This window comes from Fusarium graminearum, chromosome 1, assembly GCF_000240135.3.
Source record: "Fusarium graminearum PH-1 chromosome 1, whole genome shotgun sequence".
NCBI lineage: Eukaryota > Fungi > Ascomycota > Sordariomycetes > Hypocreales > Nectriaceae > Fusarium > Fusarium graminearum.
The window spans coordinates 7,224,312-7,242,871 of record NC_026474.1 but is presented as its reverse complement, the minus strand read 5'-3'; the positions used below and the strand labels follow the sequence as shown (position 1 = coordinate 7,242,871).

Below are 18,560 nucleotides of genomic sequence, written 5' to 3'. Positions count from 1 at the left end.
AGGACGCTGATGTTGGCATCGTTAAGTCGAAGAGGCCTGAGCCGAGGCTAACAGGGGTCTACAATGGTGACGGCTGAACATCAACATTTGCAAGTGATTGGTAGCTCTTGATTAAACTATTTATTTCCATTACTTTGTTCTCGAATTCTTAATTATAAATGTTTACTTGTGCTGTTAGTCAGTGATACAGCAGCATGTCTGTCCCTGAACCCGCTCCAGATAATCGGCAGGCGGGTTACATAAAAACCGATACTGATTTAGTGGTCAACATAAATGTTAGATCACTCCTAGTGCTTATGTAGCCTAAGAGTGGTCTAATAACTTCGTCTGGATTGCTTTGAGTCCCTATTATTTTGCTACCCACCTGATCGGTAACAACGGAAAGTCATGATCTCGAAACCCCAGCTCAAAGTAGATAAAGGCACCTATTGATCGTCTCTCATGTTTTCAACCCTGAGGTCAAACTGTCTCGGTTGGCGGTGACCTTGAACGAGTTAGGCGAGGTGGCTTACTAAGACCATGACGCGGTCCCCTGCTGCATCATGTCTCGTGTTTCAAAGGAGGCAACCTGAACTCGTTCTCTTTCCTCCCTTTTCTTTCATTATCATTTCCATCAGAATAATATCAACTACTATCAACAGCAATCATGTCTCGATTCTCTCGCTACGATACCGATGAGGAACGTCTACCAGAGGGCATGCAGAGAGTAGGCTACGATGCTGACAGCCAGGTCTACACGTTCCGCGACGCCGACGGAAGCTACTGGGAGAGTGCGCCTGGCAATCAGTACGGCCATCTCACCAAGGTTGGCGAAGCGCGTCCTGAAGGCCAGGAATCCGAGTCCTTCCTCGTGACGAGCCCGCAGTATAATGAGCCCAAGATGTCTTGGTTCACAGAGATGAGGCCCTTCCTCAACTTCCTCATGCTCATCATCTTGTCGCTGCTGCTTCTCTTTTGGTTCCTCGGCCACAAATCTTCTCCAGAGGAACGCATCCCTATCCCGGATTGCCCAGAGGGTACGATCGCGTACGGAGTCAAGCAGGATGATACCTGCTATGATATCGCCAAGAAGGCGGGCGTGAGCGTGGATGATATCATGAAGAAGAACAAGGATCTTGATTGTGATGCCCTCATGATTGGTGATCGTATTTGTGTGCCTGGCAAGAAGAGCATTGATTGAGAGAGACGTTGTACTGTGTTTTGTGGAATGATGTACAGAGCATTGCTGGGTAAGACCAGATATCGGCAGACGATAGCGCACGGCTGCTGAGCTATCGAGACTAGACTGAGTGAGGTTGGAGCCGGCCTTGACCTACCTAGACGAAGCTGCTTCTGAGTAGGCCACTCGTTGTCCATGCTACGAGACGCCTAGCATCGGTCGTGGTTCGTTATGACATTGGGTGTTTCATAGCAACAATATTGCAAGCAAGTGCTGTTCAATGGATGCTTATCAACTCCGGATGTCTTCGTCCAATTGTTTGGTGGTGAAGCGTCGAATGGTTTTAGAGCGTCTCTATCTACCAGCCAACGTCATCTGGGGCCTATCAAGGGCCATTCATTGGGTGCCATTCGTGGCATCATGCACGTTAGCTAGTGCAGCTCTCGACCGACGTGTGCCAACAAGCCAAGTCTTGGCCTTTAGCGTTGCGTTGCATTGCGTTGCATTTACCCAATATCTTGAGCGATCCATGACTGTCTCAGAGAAGAGAAGCAGGAGAAGGGTCCGACTCCAACGGGTTGATGATGACCTGCATTAACAATATTGGAAATGGACAAAGAAAGAAAAACAACTTCAACAGTTTTCCATCGCTACCTCGAGGGTGATTCAGTCTGTTTCGGTCACGTCGAGGAAATCATCACCAAAAAAAAGCCCCGCGCTAGAGTGGAATACAAAAGAAAAAAACGAGGGGCAACATCAGACCCTTGGAAGCTTTGGCCGCTGCCTACCAACCAGCGTCGCAGGCGAAAGGAGCGGGGCATTGTAATTTTTTTTTCTCTTCCCTCTACTAATTTCGACTTGACCCGAGGACCCCAAAGTAATTTAAAAAATTCAGACGCGGGTCCCTGGAGGTTTACTTTTCTTTCTCTTCATCCAACTATAAACCTTCGGGTTCTTTTCCTTTTCCTCTTTTTTTCTTTTCCCTTCTTCTACGTCGTTCAAGCTTTCGACTTAGAAATTTAATCATGGATAAGGGGAAGCTTGCACAGCTCCTTGAAGGGAGCCAGGTCCGTAAGTTTTTGCCTCTTCATCTACGCCAACACATTCACCAGCTGCAAGAATTGCGCTGCTTTGTGTGTTGCCTCTCGCTACACAAACTCTGAAGCTAATCTCTCGTCTCCAGCCAACACTGAGCAGGTCAAGGCTGTTACCGCCGAGCTCCAGAAGAACTTCTACACCAAGCCCGAGTCGCTTCTCGCCCTCGTCGAGATCTCCCTCACACATGGAGATGCCGGTGTCCGACAGCTCGCCTCGGTCCAGGCCCTTCGTCTGATCCCCAAGTTCTGGGAGAAGACCGCCCAGGACCAGCGACAGCTTGCCCGCAACCACCTTTTGGAGGGTGTCCTCAAGGAGTCCTCCGCTGGTGTCCGCCACTCTCTCGCCCGTCTCATCGCCGGCATTGTCAGCGCTGATATGGAGAACGGTGAGGGTGAGGACTTCCTCAAGCACATCCTCCCTCTCAGCAACAACGACAACGTTATTGCCCGCGAGGTTGGCTCATTCCTCCTCTACGCCATCCTCGAGGAGGACCCCACACACTTTGCCGACAACACACACGATCTCCTCAAGCTCTTCCAGTCCCGCATTGAGGACCCTCAGAGCAAGGAGGTTCGCATCAACATTGTCCGCGCTATTGGTGCTATCCTCATGATCATCGAGCCTGAGGAGGACGAAGTGGCCCTCAAGGCCATGCAAGGCTTCGTTCCTAGCCTGGTTAACATCCTCAAGGCTACTGTCGAGGCCGAGGATGAGGAGAGCTACAAGATCGTCTTCGAGGTCTTCCACTCTTTCATCGCCTACGACTCTTCCCTCCTTGCTCTCCACCTCCGAGATCTCCTCTCCTTCATGATTGAGCTTGGTGGAAACGTCAACGCCGAGGAGGATGCCCGATCTCAGGCTCTTGCTTTCCTCATCCAGTGCGTTCGTTACCGACGCATGAAGATCCAGGGTATGAAGGACATGGCTGCTGAGCTCATGGTCAAGGCCATGCACATCGTCACCGAGCTTGACCCCGATGACGACGAGGAGGATCTTTCTCCTGCCCGTACTGCTATTAGCCTTATCGACACTCTGTCCAACGAGCTTCCTCCCCGACAAGCTATCGTTCCTCTTCTGGAGCAATTCCCCCACTTCGCTGGCAACAACGACCCCAAGTACCGTATGGCTTCCATGCTCGCTCTCGGCAACGCTGCTGAGGGTGCTCCCGACTTCATCTCTACTCAGCTCCAGCCTCTTCTCCCTGCCATCATCTCTCTTCTCGAGGATGCCGACACCCGAGTCCGACACGCCTCTCTTGTTGGTCTGATCCACCTTGCTGAGGAGATGGCCGATGAGATGTCCTCTCACCACGAGCAGATCATCTCTTCTGTTCTCAAGAACCTCGAGGCTGCTTCTCAGGGTCCCTCAGACAAGAGCAACGTCAGCATCATCCGCTGCGCTTGCGGTGCTCTTGACACCTTCGGTGACGGTATTGACACCAAGATCATGGCTCAGTACGGTCCCAACCTGATTGGCCCCATGGTCCGTCTCCTCGACCACGAGGACTTTGGCGTCAAGGCCGCTGCCGCTTCCGCCATCGGTGCCATCGCTTCTTCCATGGAGAAGTCTTTCGAGCCTTACTTCAAGGACGTCATGACCTCTCTTGGCAAGTTCGTCTCCATCAAGGAGGGTGAGGAGTCTCTCGACCTCCGAAGCTCCACTTGCGACAGCTTGGGCCGCATCGCCATGGCCGTCGGCTCTGAGGCTTTCCAGCCTTACGTCATGGACCTCATGACCGCCAGCGAGGAGGCTCTCAGCCTCGACAACCCTCGCCTCAAGGAGACTAGCTTTATCCTGTGGTCTAACCTGTCGAAGGTCTACCACGAGCAGTTCGACCACTTCCTTCCCGGTGTCTTCAAGGGTCTGTTCTCTTCTCTCGAGCTTGAGGAGGAGGAGATTGAGATCCCTGGCATTGACGCTAGCCAGCTTGGCGACGGTTCTATCGTTGTCGGCGGTAAGCGTGTCAAGGTTAAGGCTCCCGAGAATGAGGACGACGCCACCATTGCCAACGGCGGTGATGAGGACTGGGATGATATCGAGGACATGGATGACCTTGACGATCTCGGTGCCGTGACTGCTGTCGCTCTTGAGCAGGAGATTGCTCTTGATGTCCTTGGTGATGTCATCTCCAACTCTTGCAACAGTGCCAACCTCGAGACCTACGTCGAGCAGACCATCGAGAAGGTTTCTCCCTTCACCGAGCACACATACGAGGGATGCCGAAAGACTGCCGTCTCCACCCTCTGGCGCACCTACGCCCGTGTCTTCCAGGTCTGGGAGGAGGGCTCCGGTGTCAAGTGGGAGGCTGGTCTTCCTGCCAAGCACACTCCTCCTGCCTCGCTCATCTCCATGGCTCAGGCTCTCGAGAAGGCTACCATGACCATTTGGTCTGATGACAGCGAACGGTTAGTACCACCCCTCTGTTTTCTTTTCCTTTCTGCCAAAATGATGAATACCTTGCGTTATACCCAGCTCACTCAGAGGCTAAATGCCGTTGCTGAGAACACGTCTAATCTACTTCTGATTCATGACACTGTTACTTATTGTTTCTTGCATTCTTGATTTGAATCATCAGCTAACAGTCTTATAGCACCGTCATCACCGACATCAACCGCAACATTGCCGCTACCCTCAAGGCTTGCGGTCCCGCCGTTCTCACTTGCAAGGACGGTTTCCTCCAGGAGCTTGTCTCGGTTGTTGGCCTTATCATTACCCGATCTCACCCTTGCCAGCAGGATCTCGGTGATGAGGAGGAGGAGCCCGAGGTTGACGCCGGCTCTTCTGAGTACGACTGGCTTGTCATTGACACAGCTCTTGACGTTGTTGTTGGTCTTGCTGCCGCTCTTGGTCCCAGCTTTGGTGAGCTCTGGAAGATCTTCGAGAAGCCCATTCTCCGACTTGCCAGCTCCAGCGAGGATCTCCACCGATCCACCGCTGTCGGCACCATTGCTGAGATCACCAAGTACGTCGGCGAGGCCATCACCCCCTTCACCGAGTCTCTCGGCCAGGCTCTTGTCCGCCGCCTGACAGACCCCGATCCTCTGGCCAAGTCCAACGCTGCTTACGCCATTGGTCTCGTCGTCCTCAACTCGTCCGACACAAGCAAGACCTTCCCCATGTACCCTCACCTCTGGGAGAAGCTTGAGCCTCTCCTGACTGTCAACGAGATGCGCATGACTGACAACGTCGCTGGCGCTGTCTCCCGCATGATGGCCAAGAACCCTAACAACGAATTCGTTGCCCAGGCCCTTCCCGCCGTTGCCAACGTTCTCCCTCTCCAGGAGGATTACGAGGAGAACGCCCCCATCTTTGAGAACATCTACAACCTCTACCAGCACTCCAACCCCACCGTCGAGCAGCTCACCCCCCAGCTCGTCGGTATCTTCGAGAAGGTCCTCAGCCCCCCTGAGGAGCAGCTCGAGCCCGAGACCAGGCAGATCCTCCAGCAGACCGTCCAGATGCTCTACAAGGCCAAGCCCGACCTCCTGGCCAACAACCCAGGCCTCCTCAAGCTTGCCAACATCCAGTAAATTGGTTGCACGGCATAGCAGCATCATGATTTGACGACTATTTCGGAATGGTGGTTTTACACAAGGAAAAATGACGAACTACGATATGATTTGATGAAGAAAGAAAAGTTTAAGACACGCTTATAGAAAGCGGCGTGTCAATGATAGAGTATATACCGTGGATGGTACATACATGCTTAAGGGTTTAGCATGTGGAAAATAAAGGATAACAGGAATGCATGGTAAACAAAAGGGAAAAAGGATAAATAGGGATGGCAAGCGCTGGGATTTCTGATAAAGCCACAAATAGGCTTTAGGACTTTTGATACCTAGGATTAGAAAGAAAGATACCTTTCCATATGGACATATTGTTTCTTTAACTGTGAATGAAATGGTGAACACGACATTGAACAAGACTCATCACATATAGACAACAAGTGCGAAGCATACTCTTCAAGTATTTAATCTCAAGTCAAAATGCATGTCTACCTCCGACATAACGCCAAAGAATGCTAAAAGAAATTATATACAAATCACCAAATCCTCTTTGCAACCATCTCATACCTTGAAACCTTTTCAAAGTCATCCTTCTTGGTCTTATCCGTTGTCTTCTCAACTCTCCTCCCTGGCCCCTTCCCACCTTTGAGTCCTTCGTTCCTATCAGCGTGCACCCATCTCTGTCTTTCCTCGCCAACTTCGACCTGACCAAATCCACCAATGCGACGAGCACCGGGTGTGTCAAAGGACTCTTGCGCACGACCCTGATGCTCTTTACGCTTCATGCTGGCGTAGCGATTACGTGAGTATTTGAGCAGAAGCATGCCGAGTAGGAGCTTGAGAATGAGAAGAACGAGGAAAGCGATGAAGAAAACGACTACCATGGTGACGGCGGCGATAACATCGTCTGATGTCCAGGAGTACCAGGGGCGGGAGTTGAGCGGTGAACCGTAGGGATAGCCGTACGTTGCGCGGCCGAGGGAGTCGCGGATTAGCGAGTCGAAGTGGTTGAGGGCTGCGACTATGGCAGGAGATGAAGGAGTTGCGGATTCGGAAGAGAGGGATGTCTGTGTTGATTCTGGTATGGGCATCGGCATCGGGAGGTGAGTAGAAAGAAGCATGTGGTAGGTTTGGATGGATGCGCGGATGAAGAGGCACGAGAGCGGTATGACTGCCAGGCCTAGCCGTTTAGTGAGAGAAGGTGTCATAAATGCCTGTGTTTGTTAGTAAAAATTACGAAGAAAACGATGGAGGAACTTACGTTAGTGTAGTAGTCTTTGCAAAGGATGTCGAGAATACGGCTGTAGAACGCTGGCTTGATGTTGTTGAACTTTGTAACGTAGGCATGCTTGATAGAGTCGACAAGCATTTCGCTTCCAATGACGATGAGGAATGGAGACAGAACTTCGCCTGACATGAGCCAAGACGGAAGGACCGTGAAGCTGTGAGGAAGAATGGATGGGTTGTGCAGTGGCACAGAGGAGTCGTCAAAGGATGTCTCGGAGCCAGCACCAGGTACACTCAGTCCACCGACCTCGACGACATTTCGCATACCAATAATAAGAAGCATGATCCAGAGTTGAAACCGCTCAACGATATCAGCACAGGTCAGCTGGAAGAGGTTGTCCTTTTCGAAGCGTTTAAAGACAGTGCTCTTGATCTCGACGAATTGGTTGGAAAGAAGGAGAGTCAAGAGAGCGTTGGAGTACGAGTTGACAGCAACGTTGAGCGTAATGACTTGGTAATACAGTGCTATTGAATGAAGACAGCAATATGCCAACGCCAGCATAAACATGCCCAGGGGCAGCAAGACTTTTGATCGACCAGAGGCGTTACGGGAGAGCGTTTCCGTGCTGAAAAGACATTCGAGGATATCCTGGCCGAGGGCGGAGAGCAGGCGGTCGCCGACTTCAAGGATGTTGTAAATAACGTAAAGCTTGATAGCGGACTGGGCTCGAATGAAGTGGTACATTCGGCTTGCGTCGAGGGTCATGAGGGCCAGAGAACTGCAGATGATAACTGCGCCTTGAAGCAGATCAGCTTTGTGGAAGGCCGACAAGTTTGAAGGCATGGACTTGGTCCTCCTGTGACGAAACGTTCCAGATCTGGGTTGGGATCGAGATGGCAAAGGTTTGAAGTGGGCATTTGCATGCGGTTTAAAATCGTGCTTCTTCTCATCGCTCGAACGACCTCGCGGACGGCTCTCGCTGCGCGACCGTGTTTCGTCAGTAGTCTCCTCCGTAGCGGCAGGCTTTGTAATGCGTCCTCTCCTCCAAAGTCTTCCTAGGCCGTACCAGACATAGTCGACGAGCCATCGGATCTCCTTAAGAACCAGATAGCCCCACCAACGAACCAGCACGCCGAGAGCTAGGACGAAACGCACAGGAAGAATAGTGAAGTTATACAGCCAAGCGTCAAGACATGCCAATGCACCAAAGTTAAGTGTGCGCTCGAGGAATGGTGGGAGAAGAAGTACATTCTTGAGCCGCTCGAATTTGGCAGCATTGGACTCATAGGGGATGTCGTATGCGTGGGATTGGTGAATATACAACGGACTAGGTCGCTGGGCTGCTAGTTCAAGCTGTAGATGTGTAGGCAGTGACATAGGAGGTAGCGGAATAATAGGTGGAATCGGCGACGGTGATCGCAGGCTATCATTTTGGACGGGAATGGCCGTTGCAGGTGTCGGTCGAGTAACATTAATAGGAGACGTTGCACCTGCACCCGCGCCTGCACCCGCGCCATCGATATTGAGGTTGAGAGACGTGGGTCGACCAGCGGAATTGAAGGAAGAATATCTTCGCGGCGAGGATCTTCCGGAATCACTTGTATGCACACGGCTTGTAGGAGGTGTGGACAGAGTGCGCGCTCCAGGAGACGGCCGTCGTGGGATTTGAAGATCCCAGAGTCCAAGGCCAACACTTCCCGCCGAGCGAGCCTCCACGGCGACGCTGTTCGGCTGCAGCGAGGGAAACGCCTCGAGGGGTTGTTGGCAGTCGACACGCATCGTTGATTGTCTTGTAGCGTCGCGCTGGTCGAGAAGATGGGAGATAGAATCTTGATCTATTGACCTCCGTTGAGGAGCGGGGGCGACGGGGAGAGACTCGGGAGAGTTTGTGAGGCGCTGCATCTCGGTCGCTGAGAGGCGACGAACGTTTGGGTTTGTTGTATTACTTATCGTGCTGCTACGACTGGCTCTACCAGAGGGTACCGCCGTTTCGAGGTCCGCATCCTTTTGCGCATCGTCGGTCTGCTGCTGCGGTTGGTCGTTTTGCTGCTGCTCGTCCTGGTCATCTTCGACGGCCGGTTCAGAAATGGAGGATGAGCTGGAGTGTATGCGACGGACGCTACCGCTAGAGCCTTCCTCGGAGGAGTGATCCTCGTCCGAGGGAATCGTGGGGAGTTTGGTGGTATGCTCGTCGGCGCATGTTGAGGGTGGAGGAGTCGAGGATGGAGATAGTAGCGGTGGGAGATGACGAGGTAGGATGGTATCGACGGAGGCGGCCATCACGCGGGTTTGTGCTCCTGAAGCATGTTTTTGTTATCTTGTATTAATTGAATGAGCGTCGGGGAGAGGATAAGTCCAATCGAGGCTGGGGTTAGTCGTGTGATGAAAGGAAAGACACGAGAAGAAAGGTTGCGATTGCAGCCATGAGCATTCATCACTGGCTGGACGTCTGAGGTGAGCTGGCAGTGGAAGCGCCACAGTGGAGTCTCCCCTGAAGGTCACTGAAACTTTGGGCTGTGGGGGTGAAGCAAGGTTGTGTCAGTGGCTTGACATCATTTCCAAGGATCTGGATTGCCGAGACGGGAAGAGATGGATGGATGCGAGATTTGAGATTGAGATTGAGATTGAGATTGAGATTCGAGATCTGGTCTTACTGTTCCGTAGAAGCGCATTTATAGGATTACTTCGCTTAATAAGAATTTGTACGACTATCACGATTCCTCTGCTCATCACATATTGCACAAAATGCGATCAACTTAGTGGATCTTTCTCGCATTCCACTTTCAAAGACAAACTTTGATCAAGAATGTTCTCAAGACTCATTTGTATTCCAAGGTATCAATTGTATTTTATTAACTTATTTACATCATAGATCATTCCTTCCATTACTTTAGATCAGGTGCTCATCGAACCACTGAACAGCCTGGACGAAAGCTTGCTCCTTAGCAAACACCTTGGCCTTGTTGGAGAGATCGCTGCGCACAGCAAATCCGTGCTCAACGTGAGAGTATAGGTTGATCTGGAAGGGCTTGCCGGTCTCGATGAGGATCTCCTCGGAACGGTGTCGCAGGTTGGCGGGGAAGATGCTGTCGGTTTGGGCGGCAGCGATGGAGAGAGGACCCTCGATGGCCTTGAGCTCTTCCTCCTCGACGAAAGAGGGGTGAGCGACGTAGCCGACCTTGATACCGGCCTTGTAGTTGCGGATAACGTACTGCATTTGTTAGTCAAGTTACTTCCTTTGAGTAAGTATTGAGCTTACCTTGGCGCCGAAGCAGTATCCGACAGATCCAATCTTGGAGAGACCCTGGTCCTGGAGGTACTTGATAGCCTCGACAACAATGGGGTCGACTTGAGCGGGAGTGTGGGGGTTGTCGCCGTTGGCACCCTTTGTGATCCAGCTCATGATATCGATATCGACTGGGGGGTAGGGCATCACATCGCCGTTGAAGAGGTCGGGGATAATAGTGGTGTAGCCATTGGCGGCGAATTGGTCGGCCATGAGTTTGCTGTTGTTCCAGATACCAAAGATATCTGCGACGTAGACAATACCAGCGCCCTGGTGAGCCTTGCCCTCGGGAGCGGTCGCAAGGTAAGCAGCGATACCGCTGGGAAGCTTGATCATCTTGCCAGTGGGCTCGCCTCTGCAGGAATTCCATGTCAGTCAATCAGCGTCTTGGGAGGGAGTACCCGAGACAGTGGGCTGCGGGAGTGCTTACTCGTGGCGCACACCCTCTGTGCAGCACTTTGCGGGTTGGTTAGAAGCCATTGTGTATATAGAGTATGGGTGTTGTTGTTTGAACGTGTGAAGATGAATGAAGCTGTAGAATCAGAGGATTTTTTCTCGGAGGACGATGGCCCGAGTTATATAAAGACATGAGCTTCCATCCCAAGCGGACCCCATTTTCCGCCGTGACGCAATGGAACCCGATAGATATAAGAGCTCCGTGGCACGAAAATGCCGATATTGGTCCCAGGTACCCCACAAAGCGTTGCCGTATCGCATATGGAACCTGGAACCCTTGACTTTTCCTGCTGCGTGGTTAGCAAGATCCATCAGATCCAGAGTCCTCATTGGTGACAAGAGAGATGGAGCTTTCAATCTCTGTACATGTTTTCTGGACTAGAACTCTTATTTCCGTATTTCCTGGACCTCTAACTATGGTCCAAGTGGCTTAAACTGATCCTATTCGTCTCTCATGATTCCAGCAGCCAACCCTTCTGATACCCTGAGACCTGGTTCTATGGAGTTTGTTTCTTATGTCCGTGTCCAAGCTTGAGATTTCATACTCCACGGAGTGCCGGATTATGCATCGGCTAACACCTATGGAGATAAAACATTGTCGGAATTCGGAACATGGTAGGAATTGCCGGACTTTATTCTTCGGGCCGGAGTCGGCGTATAGAGCATATCTGGGATAATGCTGCTATCATCATTGGTCGCTTTGTCTATTAGACTCTTATATAACGTTTGAAAGTGCATGGTTATGCATATACAAATGGTGTTTACGAGCAAGAATGCGGCTATACGACTAGACACGGAGAATGGAGAGACCGAATATGTGCCATGGAAGTGAATCGCAAGCATCAAAACTCTCAACTTGGCCAGACAGTAATTGGATCAACATCATTATTCGTGTGGTATCATTGATATATCCCCCAAGCAGCTAATTATGTAGTACACCATCAATCCCATTACTTTTGCCGGATTCCCTTTGGTTTTCTCTTCTTGAAGACCACTGTCGGCACTCCAGACTCGGCTTCCTCAGGCTCTGGCTTTATCAGAGGCTCTACATCCGGTGCTTCTGTCTTGACGGCCGACGTCTCCTCTTCCTTTACCGGTGTTGCATTATCTTCATTGTCTTCCTTTTTGACGTCCTTTGTATCCTCTTCCTCTTCCTCTTCCTTGACTGCTTCTTGCTTGACAGGGCGAGGTGTAAATGTCGACCCGCTTAGAAGCGCATCCAGCTCATGATCTTCTTGGGGCATCACTTTCGAATCTCGTCCCCATCGTCTAGGTTTCTTGAACAACCCTTGCATAGCATCTTCTTCTTCCTTTTCTTGTTCCGTCGCCTCGCGCTTCCGCACGCCATGCGCTCTAGTCTCAACCTTGACCTCCCCATCTTCTTCTGGCTTCTCGATAACTCGTGTATTCGTAACCGTCCATTCTCCCGGCATAGCCATCTCGGGTAGGAAAGCGCTCGGCATAGCAACGCCCATTTCGGCGAGCTGTTCCCTCTGTTTCTTCAGGGACGCTTCTGACGGTGCGCTCGGCTGGGTGCTCGGCGCAGGTCGTGAAGGACCAGCTGCCGAGGATGATGAAGATCCGGATACGACGCCATTGAGACGGGCGATTTCTTGCTTTGCGCGGTCTTTCTCTCGCTCTTCGCGCTCGTGGCCGCGGTGCAGGTCGCGCAGGAATCGTTTGAGGGCGCCTTGATGCTTGCCGGTAGATTCGTGGTTCTGGCGCTCGAGTTTCGTGTCGCGAACGTAGATTTGGCAGTGCTTGCACCAGTATTTCGGCGTGGATTTCCAGTATTCTGACATGTTGGGTGGTTGTGATGTGGTTGATGCTTGGGGGAGCTTGTTTGGAGAATTGGCGATTTGAAAGTCAAGAGCTTATGTCACTGGAAATCTTTAGCACGGGCCACGTGCAGGTGCAGGGTAACCACTTGCGTCGACAATGAAGATGTGAAAGTAAGTATGTGAAAGGCGTCACGGCTCAATTGATAGTAGTCGCAACAAGATTCTCTTCTTTAAAACGATTCTCATGTTAAAATGGACTACATGATGGTTAGCTGGAGTTTGGTGTTGCTTGAGATCACCCTCTAAGCTTTCCCAATGTCCCCATCATGACAGCCAACTCTCACCACTTGCATACGCAAAAAAGAATTGACAAAAGATGCTGCATAAGTAAGCATCAACAACCGTCTTTTTTATTTATTTGTATGCTAGGAGACCATTCAATTCTTACGATTGAGTTCATTGGGTGTATTTCTACAGTCGTCTGCTCTGCGAGAAGTTGGCAACTACAGCTCTGGACATTAGTAAAGCTAACCAAGGCTATTTGTTGTAAACCTTGGTGAGGCGACCAAATACCTTGGAGGCCAAGCTTACAACTTAGTATATTCTTGACTCTGTCATAATTTTACCGGGTTCAACTTTCTTTCATGGACCTGTTTACTGTTAATTTTACCTGACTCAAGCCCAATGACGTCTGTGAAGCTTTAACGTTTGTGATGACCCTGCCTCGGCAGTTGAGACAAGACATTCCCACGAGCTAGCCTTGGAGTTGCTCAGGCGAAAGCTAAACCAAAGCCGCCATGGATAAATAGCCAAAAACGCATGGTCTCGACTCAGTCTTGTGGCATCAATGCACAGCCGGTGCAGATATGTTGTCTGTAATTTCGCCACATCTACAGAGTAGAGTGTTTACAACTCTTGCGATTTTTGTTGAGGCGAGTTATAGACTACAGGGTCCGACCAACCCCTGGTCAGCTTGGACATAGACCCTGGATTTGTTGCTGCCGAATAGATAGGCGAAATACAGAGTAGTCATGATGACTTTTCTCATGTGGGAATGCTAATGTGTCATTTACCTCATCAGAACCAGAAACGATTTGGTACATAAGCTTAATTGAACGTCTATTTTATGGTGGTCAAAGACATATGGGCGTGTCAACGTTAACACTATGTAAATCATGGATCTTGACCGAATGCAACTCTTATCCACGGTTAGCTTAGCCGACGAGTTGCAAGGTCCTTGCCTCAGTGGAGCTTCAACTAAGAATACGAAGCTGTAAATACCGCAGTTCCATGTCCAGTTCTCTTCTTGGCGCTTACAGCGCGTCATCAAGACCTGTTTTTATCACCGCCAATAAGCGCACCAGGAGAGACAGAGTGAGGGTGATTGCGATTACCTGATCCGGATTTTGAGTTGGCCATGATTCGACATTGGGCGCTATCGGATAATGTAGGAGAGGGTGTATCGGTGTCTGGACCAAAGAGGAAAATGCCATGGAAAACTTGGCGTTGCTCTGCCGTTGAGCCGCAAGCTAAACTCTGGGCACTTTTTCAACGACAAGCCATGGCATTTGAGAATGGCAGTTCTTGTTGTGTACTCAACATTGTCATTATTTTAATTAAAATAAAGGCAATGTGTTTCAACGAAACCTTTATTACTGGATACCCAGCATGGATGGACTTTGGATGAATGCACCGGCGGTTGGTTTACTGCTTTGGCCCAAGGTGGTCAATCCATTATGTAAATGAAAGACACGGTTTTGTTGATGCTCCATTGAACTCTTGCTCCAAAGGATCGGGGTCCATGTTACCCATGCTTGTTAGTCTGCTTAAGTCTGACTGACCTGACTCTGCCAGACAGACCTCCTCTAGACGAAGAAAAGTTGGCCTCTTAAGTCCTAGGGTATAAAAATAAACAGCCTAAAGAGTATGATCTTAGTAGCATAAGTTGACCTACTAATTTCGTCTCTTATGCTTCCAGAGGCCAATTCTTGCGGCTCCTCTTTAAAGAGCAGCGGAAACCCCGTTTAGTCCAAGCCGCACCATGTCTTTCGCCTTGTATCCACACACGACCCTTTGGCAAATCACGTATTCAAGTTGCTTGAAAACTCTGAGTCCCTGGAGGATGGAGGGTCCACTCGCTCGGTTTGCGACGCACTTTTCGCAAAGCGAGTCACGTGTGGACTAAGAAATGGCTCTGAGGGGGTACACGTGATCATATTCCTTGCCAGCTGAGAAACAGAGACTGCCAATGTGACGTCAGATGTCCTGACTTGTTGCTTTGCAGATTGACTAGACTAGTAATTACCTAATTTGCTAAAATCTCCGATCGACGGGTTTGAAGAACGAGAGATGTTGTGAATCGCATCTTCCAACAGTATGTACGTACCCTTGGTCTCTGCTTGCCGATAGATGGTGTACTGACCAAAGATAAAGATCATCGGAGGAGAAGCTTATCTTTATTGGGGCTCAAACATGCGTTCTGATGAACGGACTCGTTCAGAAAGTGCTTGTTTGATGGAGTATCATGGCGGTCGGACGAGTCGAGTGTTTGATGGTGGAGCAGAAAAACATGGTCGCCTCCACCTCGTCTACTCGTTCTACTCTTACACGACCCATAATGACGCGATGCTTCACTACAGTCCTGGGTTCAGAAACGTCTTCAATCGATGTTGACCCACTGCACCTCTCAAGAAACTCCACTGAAGGAGAAACCATGCTCGACTCGACTCGACTCGACTCGACTCTCTGCGGAGTGCGAGAGTCTGTCTTGCCTCTGAGCTGTGGGATCGTCGATAAAACCCTTTGCCTTCGCTCTCACTCGATCCCCTTTCTTCTCTTTTTTATTTATTTAGTATCTCTCTCGTCTTTCTTCTTTCTCTTCCCCCCACATGTTCTTCAACCCCAGATCTTCATCTGAGGGTAGTACATGGTTCCTAATCTGAGCTCCAACTAATACCAACATCTCCCACCTCGGCCGAAAAAACATGTCTTCCGACGGAGAAAAGGTCTCCAAGAGGGCCGAAAGCCCCGTTGCCGACTCTGAAAATGATGGCGGCAACACTGATGGTCTTCATCGCCGACTCAACAACCGGCAGGTTCAGCTCCTCTCCATCGGAGGCACTGTCGGTACCGGTCTCTTCATCGGTATCGGTGCCGGTTTGGCCAAGGGTGGCCCCGGAAGTCTCCTCGTCTGCACAGCTCTCTACGCCATGGTCCTCGGTCTCACCAACAACTCTATCGCTGAAATGAACACTTATATGCCTGTTTCTGGTGGTTTCATCCGTCTCGCTGGCCACTGGGTCGACGACGCTCTCGGTTTCATGGTCGGCTGGAACTTCTTCCTCTACGAGGCCCTTCTGATCCCTTTCGAAATCGTCGCTTTGAACCTGGTTGTCTCATTCTGGAGTGATAACGTTACGCAAGCTGGTCCAACCGCTGGCTTCATCATCGCTGTCATTATTGCTTACGGGTAAGGCTTTTTCTCGAACTGCGAGTCGCATCCTGATGTACATTCATGGATGGGTCTCCCATAGTTCACCTTTATCCTCTCTCTCCCTTGTCCATTGTGTTGTGAAACGTATGCTAAACTCTTCGTCTCCTCTTCTAGTGTGCTGAACTTACTCGCTGTTGGTGTCTTTGGTGAAGCTGAATTCTGGCTGGCCCTCGGCAAAGTCTTGCTCATCTTTATCCTCTTCATGTTTACCTTTGTGACTATGGTTGGGGGTAACCCTCAGGGCGACGCTTACGGCTTCCGCTACTGGTCCAACATGAGTGATGCATTCGCTACGTTCCGATCTGAGGGTGATTTAGGCCGTCTCGAGGGCTTCATGGGTGCCCTGGCCTCCGCCGCCTTTTTCGTTGTCGGTCCCGATTACATCTCCATGGTTGCCGCTGAGGCTAAGCACCCTAGCCGATATGTCAAGACTGCCTTTAAGACTGTCTACTTCCGATTCGGTCTCTTCTTTATCGGCGCTGCCCTGACTTGCGGTATCGCTCTTAGCCACAGCGATCCCACTCTCGTTGGCGTCCATCTGGGAGACGGCTCTGGTCACGGCACCGCTGCCGCTTCTCCTTGGGTTATCGCTATGGCTAACCTTGGTATTGAGGGACTGCCCCATCTCGTGAATGCCCTGCTTTTCACCACCATCTTCTCCGCCGGCAATACCTACACCTACTGTGCGACCCGATCTCTGTACAGTTTGGCCCTCGAGGGACGTGCCCCCCGCTTCCTTCGCAAGACCACCAAGAATGGTATCCCTATCTACTGTTTCGCCGTCACCATGGTCTTCCCCCTGCTTGCCTTCCTCCAGCTCGACAGCAGCTCCGCTGAGGCTCTGACCATTCTTCTCGCCCTTATCACTGGTGGAGGTATTGTGGATTACATCACCATGAACATCACGGTCCCTTAGGGTACCGCGCTTGCAAGGCCCAGGGCATCGACCCCTTGACAATGCCCTATTTCGGTTACTTCCAGCCTTACTGTGCCTGGATCGCCCTCATCCTCCACACCATCGTCTGCTACACTTACGGCTACACCTCTCTGGCTCCCTTTAACGCCAAGAACTTCTTCTCCAACTACACCATGCAGATCATCGCTCCGTTCAGCTACCTCGGCTGGAAGCTCATTCACCGAACCAAGATTGTCAAGCCAGAGGAGTGTGATCTCGTGTGGGAGCGCCCTGCAATTGACGCTTACGAGGAGCGCGCCATGATCGTTGACCCTCCCACCGGTTTTTGGGAGGAGATCATCGGTCTTGTTGGTATCAAGAAGAACAAGAACAAGAGCGCAGCTGAGGCGCAGGTCTGAGTGAATTGAGTCACCGGAAAGAAATGGTGAAAGAATAGACGTCATGCCGCAATGAGTTGAGAAAGCAAACGAGAAGCGAGTCAGTTGGCAGATCATCGCGACTGCCAGGAGTAAGACGTGGCCGATCATTCATCACCAGCTTGATGCGATCGGCAGAGCGACATCGCGCGCTGCTTCGTCTGCTTTGCGCAGGCCGTCATTGAACAAGATACCCTAAATCGTCATTCCCGAAAGGTTGAGTGACGGTATTGTTTTGACATGTATTGAGTTGTATATAAGATAGAAAGAAATGAACAAGAACGTTTTGATGCATTGCAGCATTTGCACATGTGCCATTATCGTAAAAATGCACTCGCAAGACATCACTCAATCCTGAACCCCATGATCTGTCAGTACGTCAAATTGCCAGGACAGCCGCACTGGACACACGGGGCTTACCCCCCTTCACTGCGATGTAATGTGTCGTACTGAGGGACTGTAGAAATATGGATTGTTAGATTGGCTTGACGGAATGTAGAGTTCTTGGTCAGGTACCGAATGGCCCAAGTGGAGCTTGACGGTCCCGAAAAGACGGCCCCGCTCTGCACCGGCCGCCGTGAAGTGGACCTCCGTAGAATCGGGTCTAGCACCATGGTATCAGAAACAATGGCTGCTGGGTAGTAGAAAAGTTGACCTCGTAAGTCTTAGAGTATAAGAATAAATAGCCTAAAGGCTTGAGTTCTAGTAGAATAAGATGAACTACTAATTTCGTCTCTTATGCCCTTTGGGACCAAATTTTCTAATACCCTGAGGATTGGCCGTTAAGACCATACATTGCCAATGCGGCTATCAAGGACAAACAGTATTAAATATTGCAAATGAAGCACCTAGAAGTTTATGGCTCAAAATAGGACACGCCATAGTTTAGGTTTTAGATTTATCGACTGCGTGAGAGATATATCTCAAGTAACAGAAGATCATCCACAGCATGACACTTGTATCAGCAATCAAAACCATAGCCTTGGAAATATCCTTCCAATCTAAATCAGATTTTAATTCTCATTGCAAGGACCCCCGACTCATATAGATTAAGTATTAACTTGCCATGTCACTAACGTATCTCTCGGGTGTTATCCGACATCCATGTTTCATCCACTCGGACTGCAACCGCAGGTCCACAAGAAGTCGGAATCTACCCGAGATCAGTAACTTGCGGTTCCTCAGATCATTAACCTCGCAGCTTTGGCTGTAAGGACGCAA

At 50.5% G+C, this 18,560-nt stretch overlaps 6 protein-coding genes across 6 annotated transcripts; 3 read left to right on the top strand and 3 right to left on the bottom strand.

Annotated features, from left to right (window-relative positions):
* Positions 1 to 646: 646 nt before the first annotated feature.
* Positions 647 to 1,180, top strand: FGSG_02234 (uncharacterized protein; the record flags this gene model as incomplete). The annotated part of the gene is made up of 1 exon (XM_011319827.1): positions 647 to 1,180. The coding sequence occupies one exon, from the start codon at positions 647 to 649 to the stop codon at positions 1,178 to 1,180; it is 534 nt and encodes a 177-aa protein (XP_011318129.1).
* Positions 1,181 to 2,184: 1,004 nt separating this feature from the next.
* FGSG_02233 (uncharacterized protein) lies at positions 2,185 to 5,787 on the top strand (the record flags this gene model as incomplete). The annotated part of the gene is made up of 3 exons (XM_011319826.1): positions 2,185 to 2,230; positions 2,343 to 4,662; positions 4,848 to 5,787. 3 exons carry the CDS (start codon positions 2,185 to 2,187, stop codon positions 5,785 to 5,787), a joined length of 3,306 nt encoding a protein of 1,101 aa, XP_011318128.1.
* A 451-nt stretch (positions 5,788 to 6,238) lies between these two features.
* On the bottom strand, positions 6,239 to 9,271 carry FGSG_02232 (uncharacterized protein; the record flags this gene model as incomplete). The annotated part of the gene is made up of 3 exons (XM_011319825.1): positions 6,239 to 6,278; positions 6,331 to 6,977; positions 7,025 to 9,271. 3 exons carry the CDS (start codon positions 9,269 to 9,271, stop codon positions 6,239 to 6,241), a joined length of 2,934 nt encoding a protein of 977 aa, XP_011318127.1.
* Positions 9,272 to 9,881: 610 nt separating this feature from the next.
* On the bottom strand, positions 9,882 to 10,757 carry FGSG_02231 (uncharacterized protein; the record flags this gene model as incomplete). The annotated part of the gene is made up of 3 exons (XM_011319824.1): positions 9,882 to 10,202; positions 10,251 to 10,632; positions 10,708 to 10,757. 3 exons carry the CDS (start codon positions 10,755 to 10,757, stop codon positions 9,882 to 9,884), a joined length of 753 nt encoding a protein of 250 aa, XP_011318126.1.
* Positions 10,758 to 11,683: 926 nt separating this feature from the next.
* On the bottom strand, positions 11,684 to 12,535 carry FGSG_02230 (uncharacterized protein; the record flags this gene model as incomplete). The annotated part of the gene is made up of 1 exon (XM_011319823.1): positions 11,684 to 12,535. One exon carries the CDS (start codon positions 12,533 to 12,535, stop codon positions 11,684 to 11,686), a length of 852 nt encoding a protein of 283 aa, XP_011318125.1.
* Positions 12,536 to 15,498: 2,963 nt separating this feature from the next.
* On the top strand, positions 15,499 to 17,321 carry FGSG_02229 (uncharacterized protein; the record flags this gene model as incomplete). The annotated part of the gene is made up of 2 exons (XM_011319822.1): positions 15,499 to 15,983; positions 16,122 to 17,321. 2 exons carry the CDS (start codon positions 15,499 to 15,501, stop codon positions 16,921 to 16,923), a joined length of 1,287 nt encoding a protein of 428 aa, XP_011318124.1. The 3' UTR covers positions 16,924 to 17,321.
* Positions 17,322 to 18,560: the final 1,239 nt, after the last annotated feature.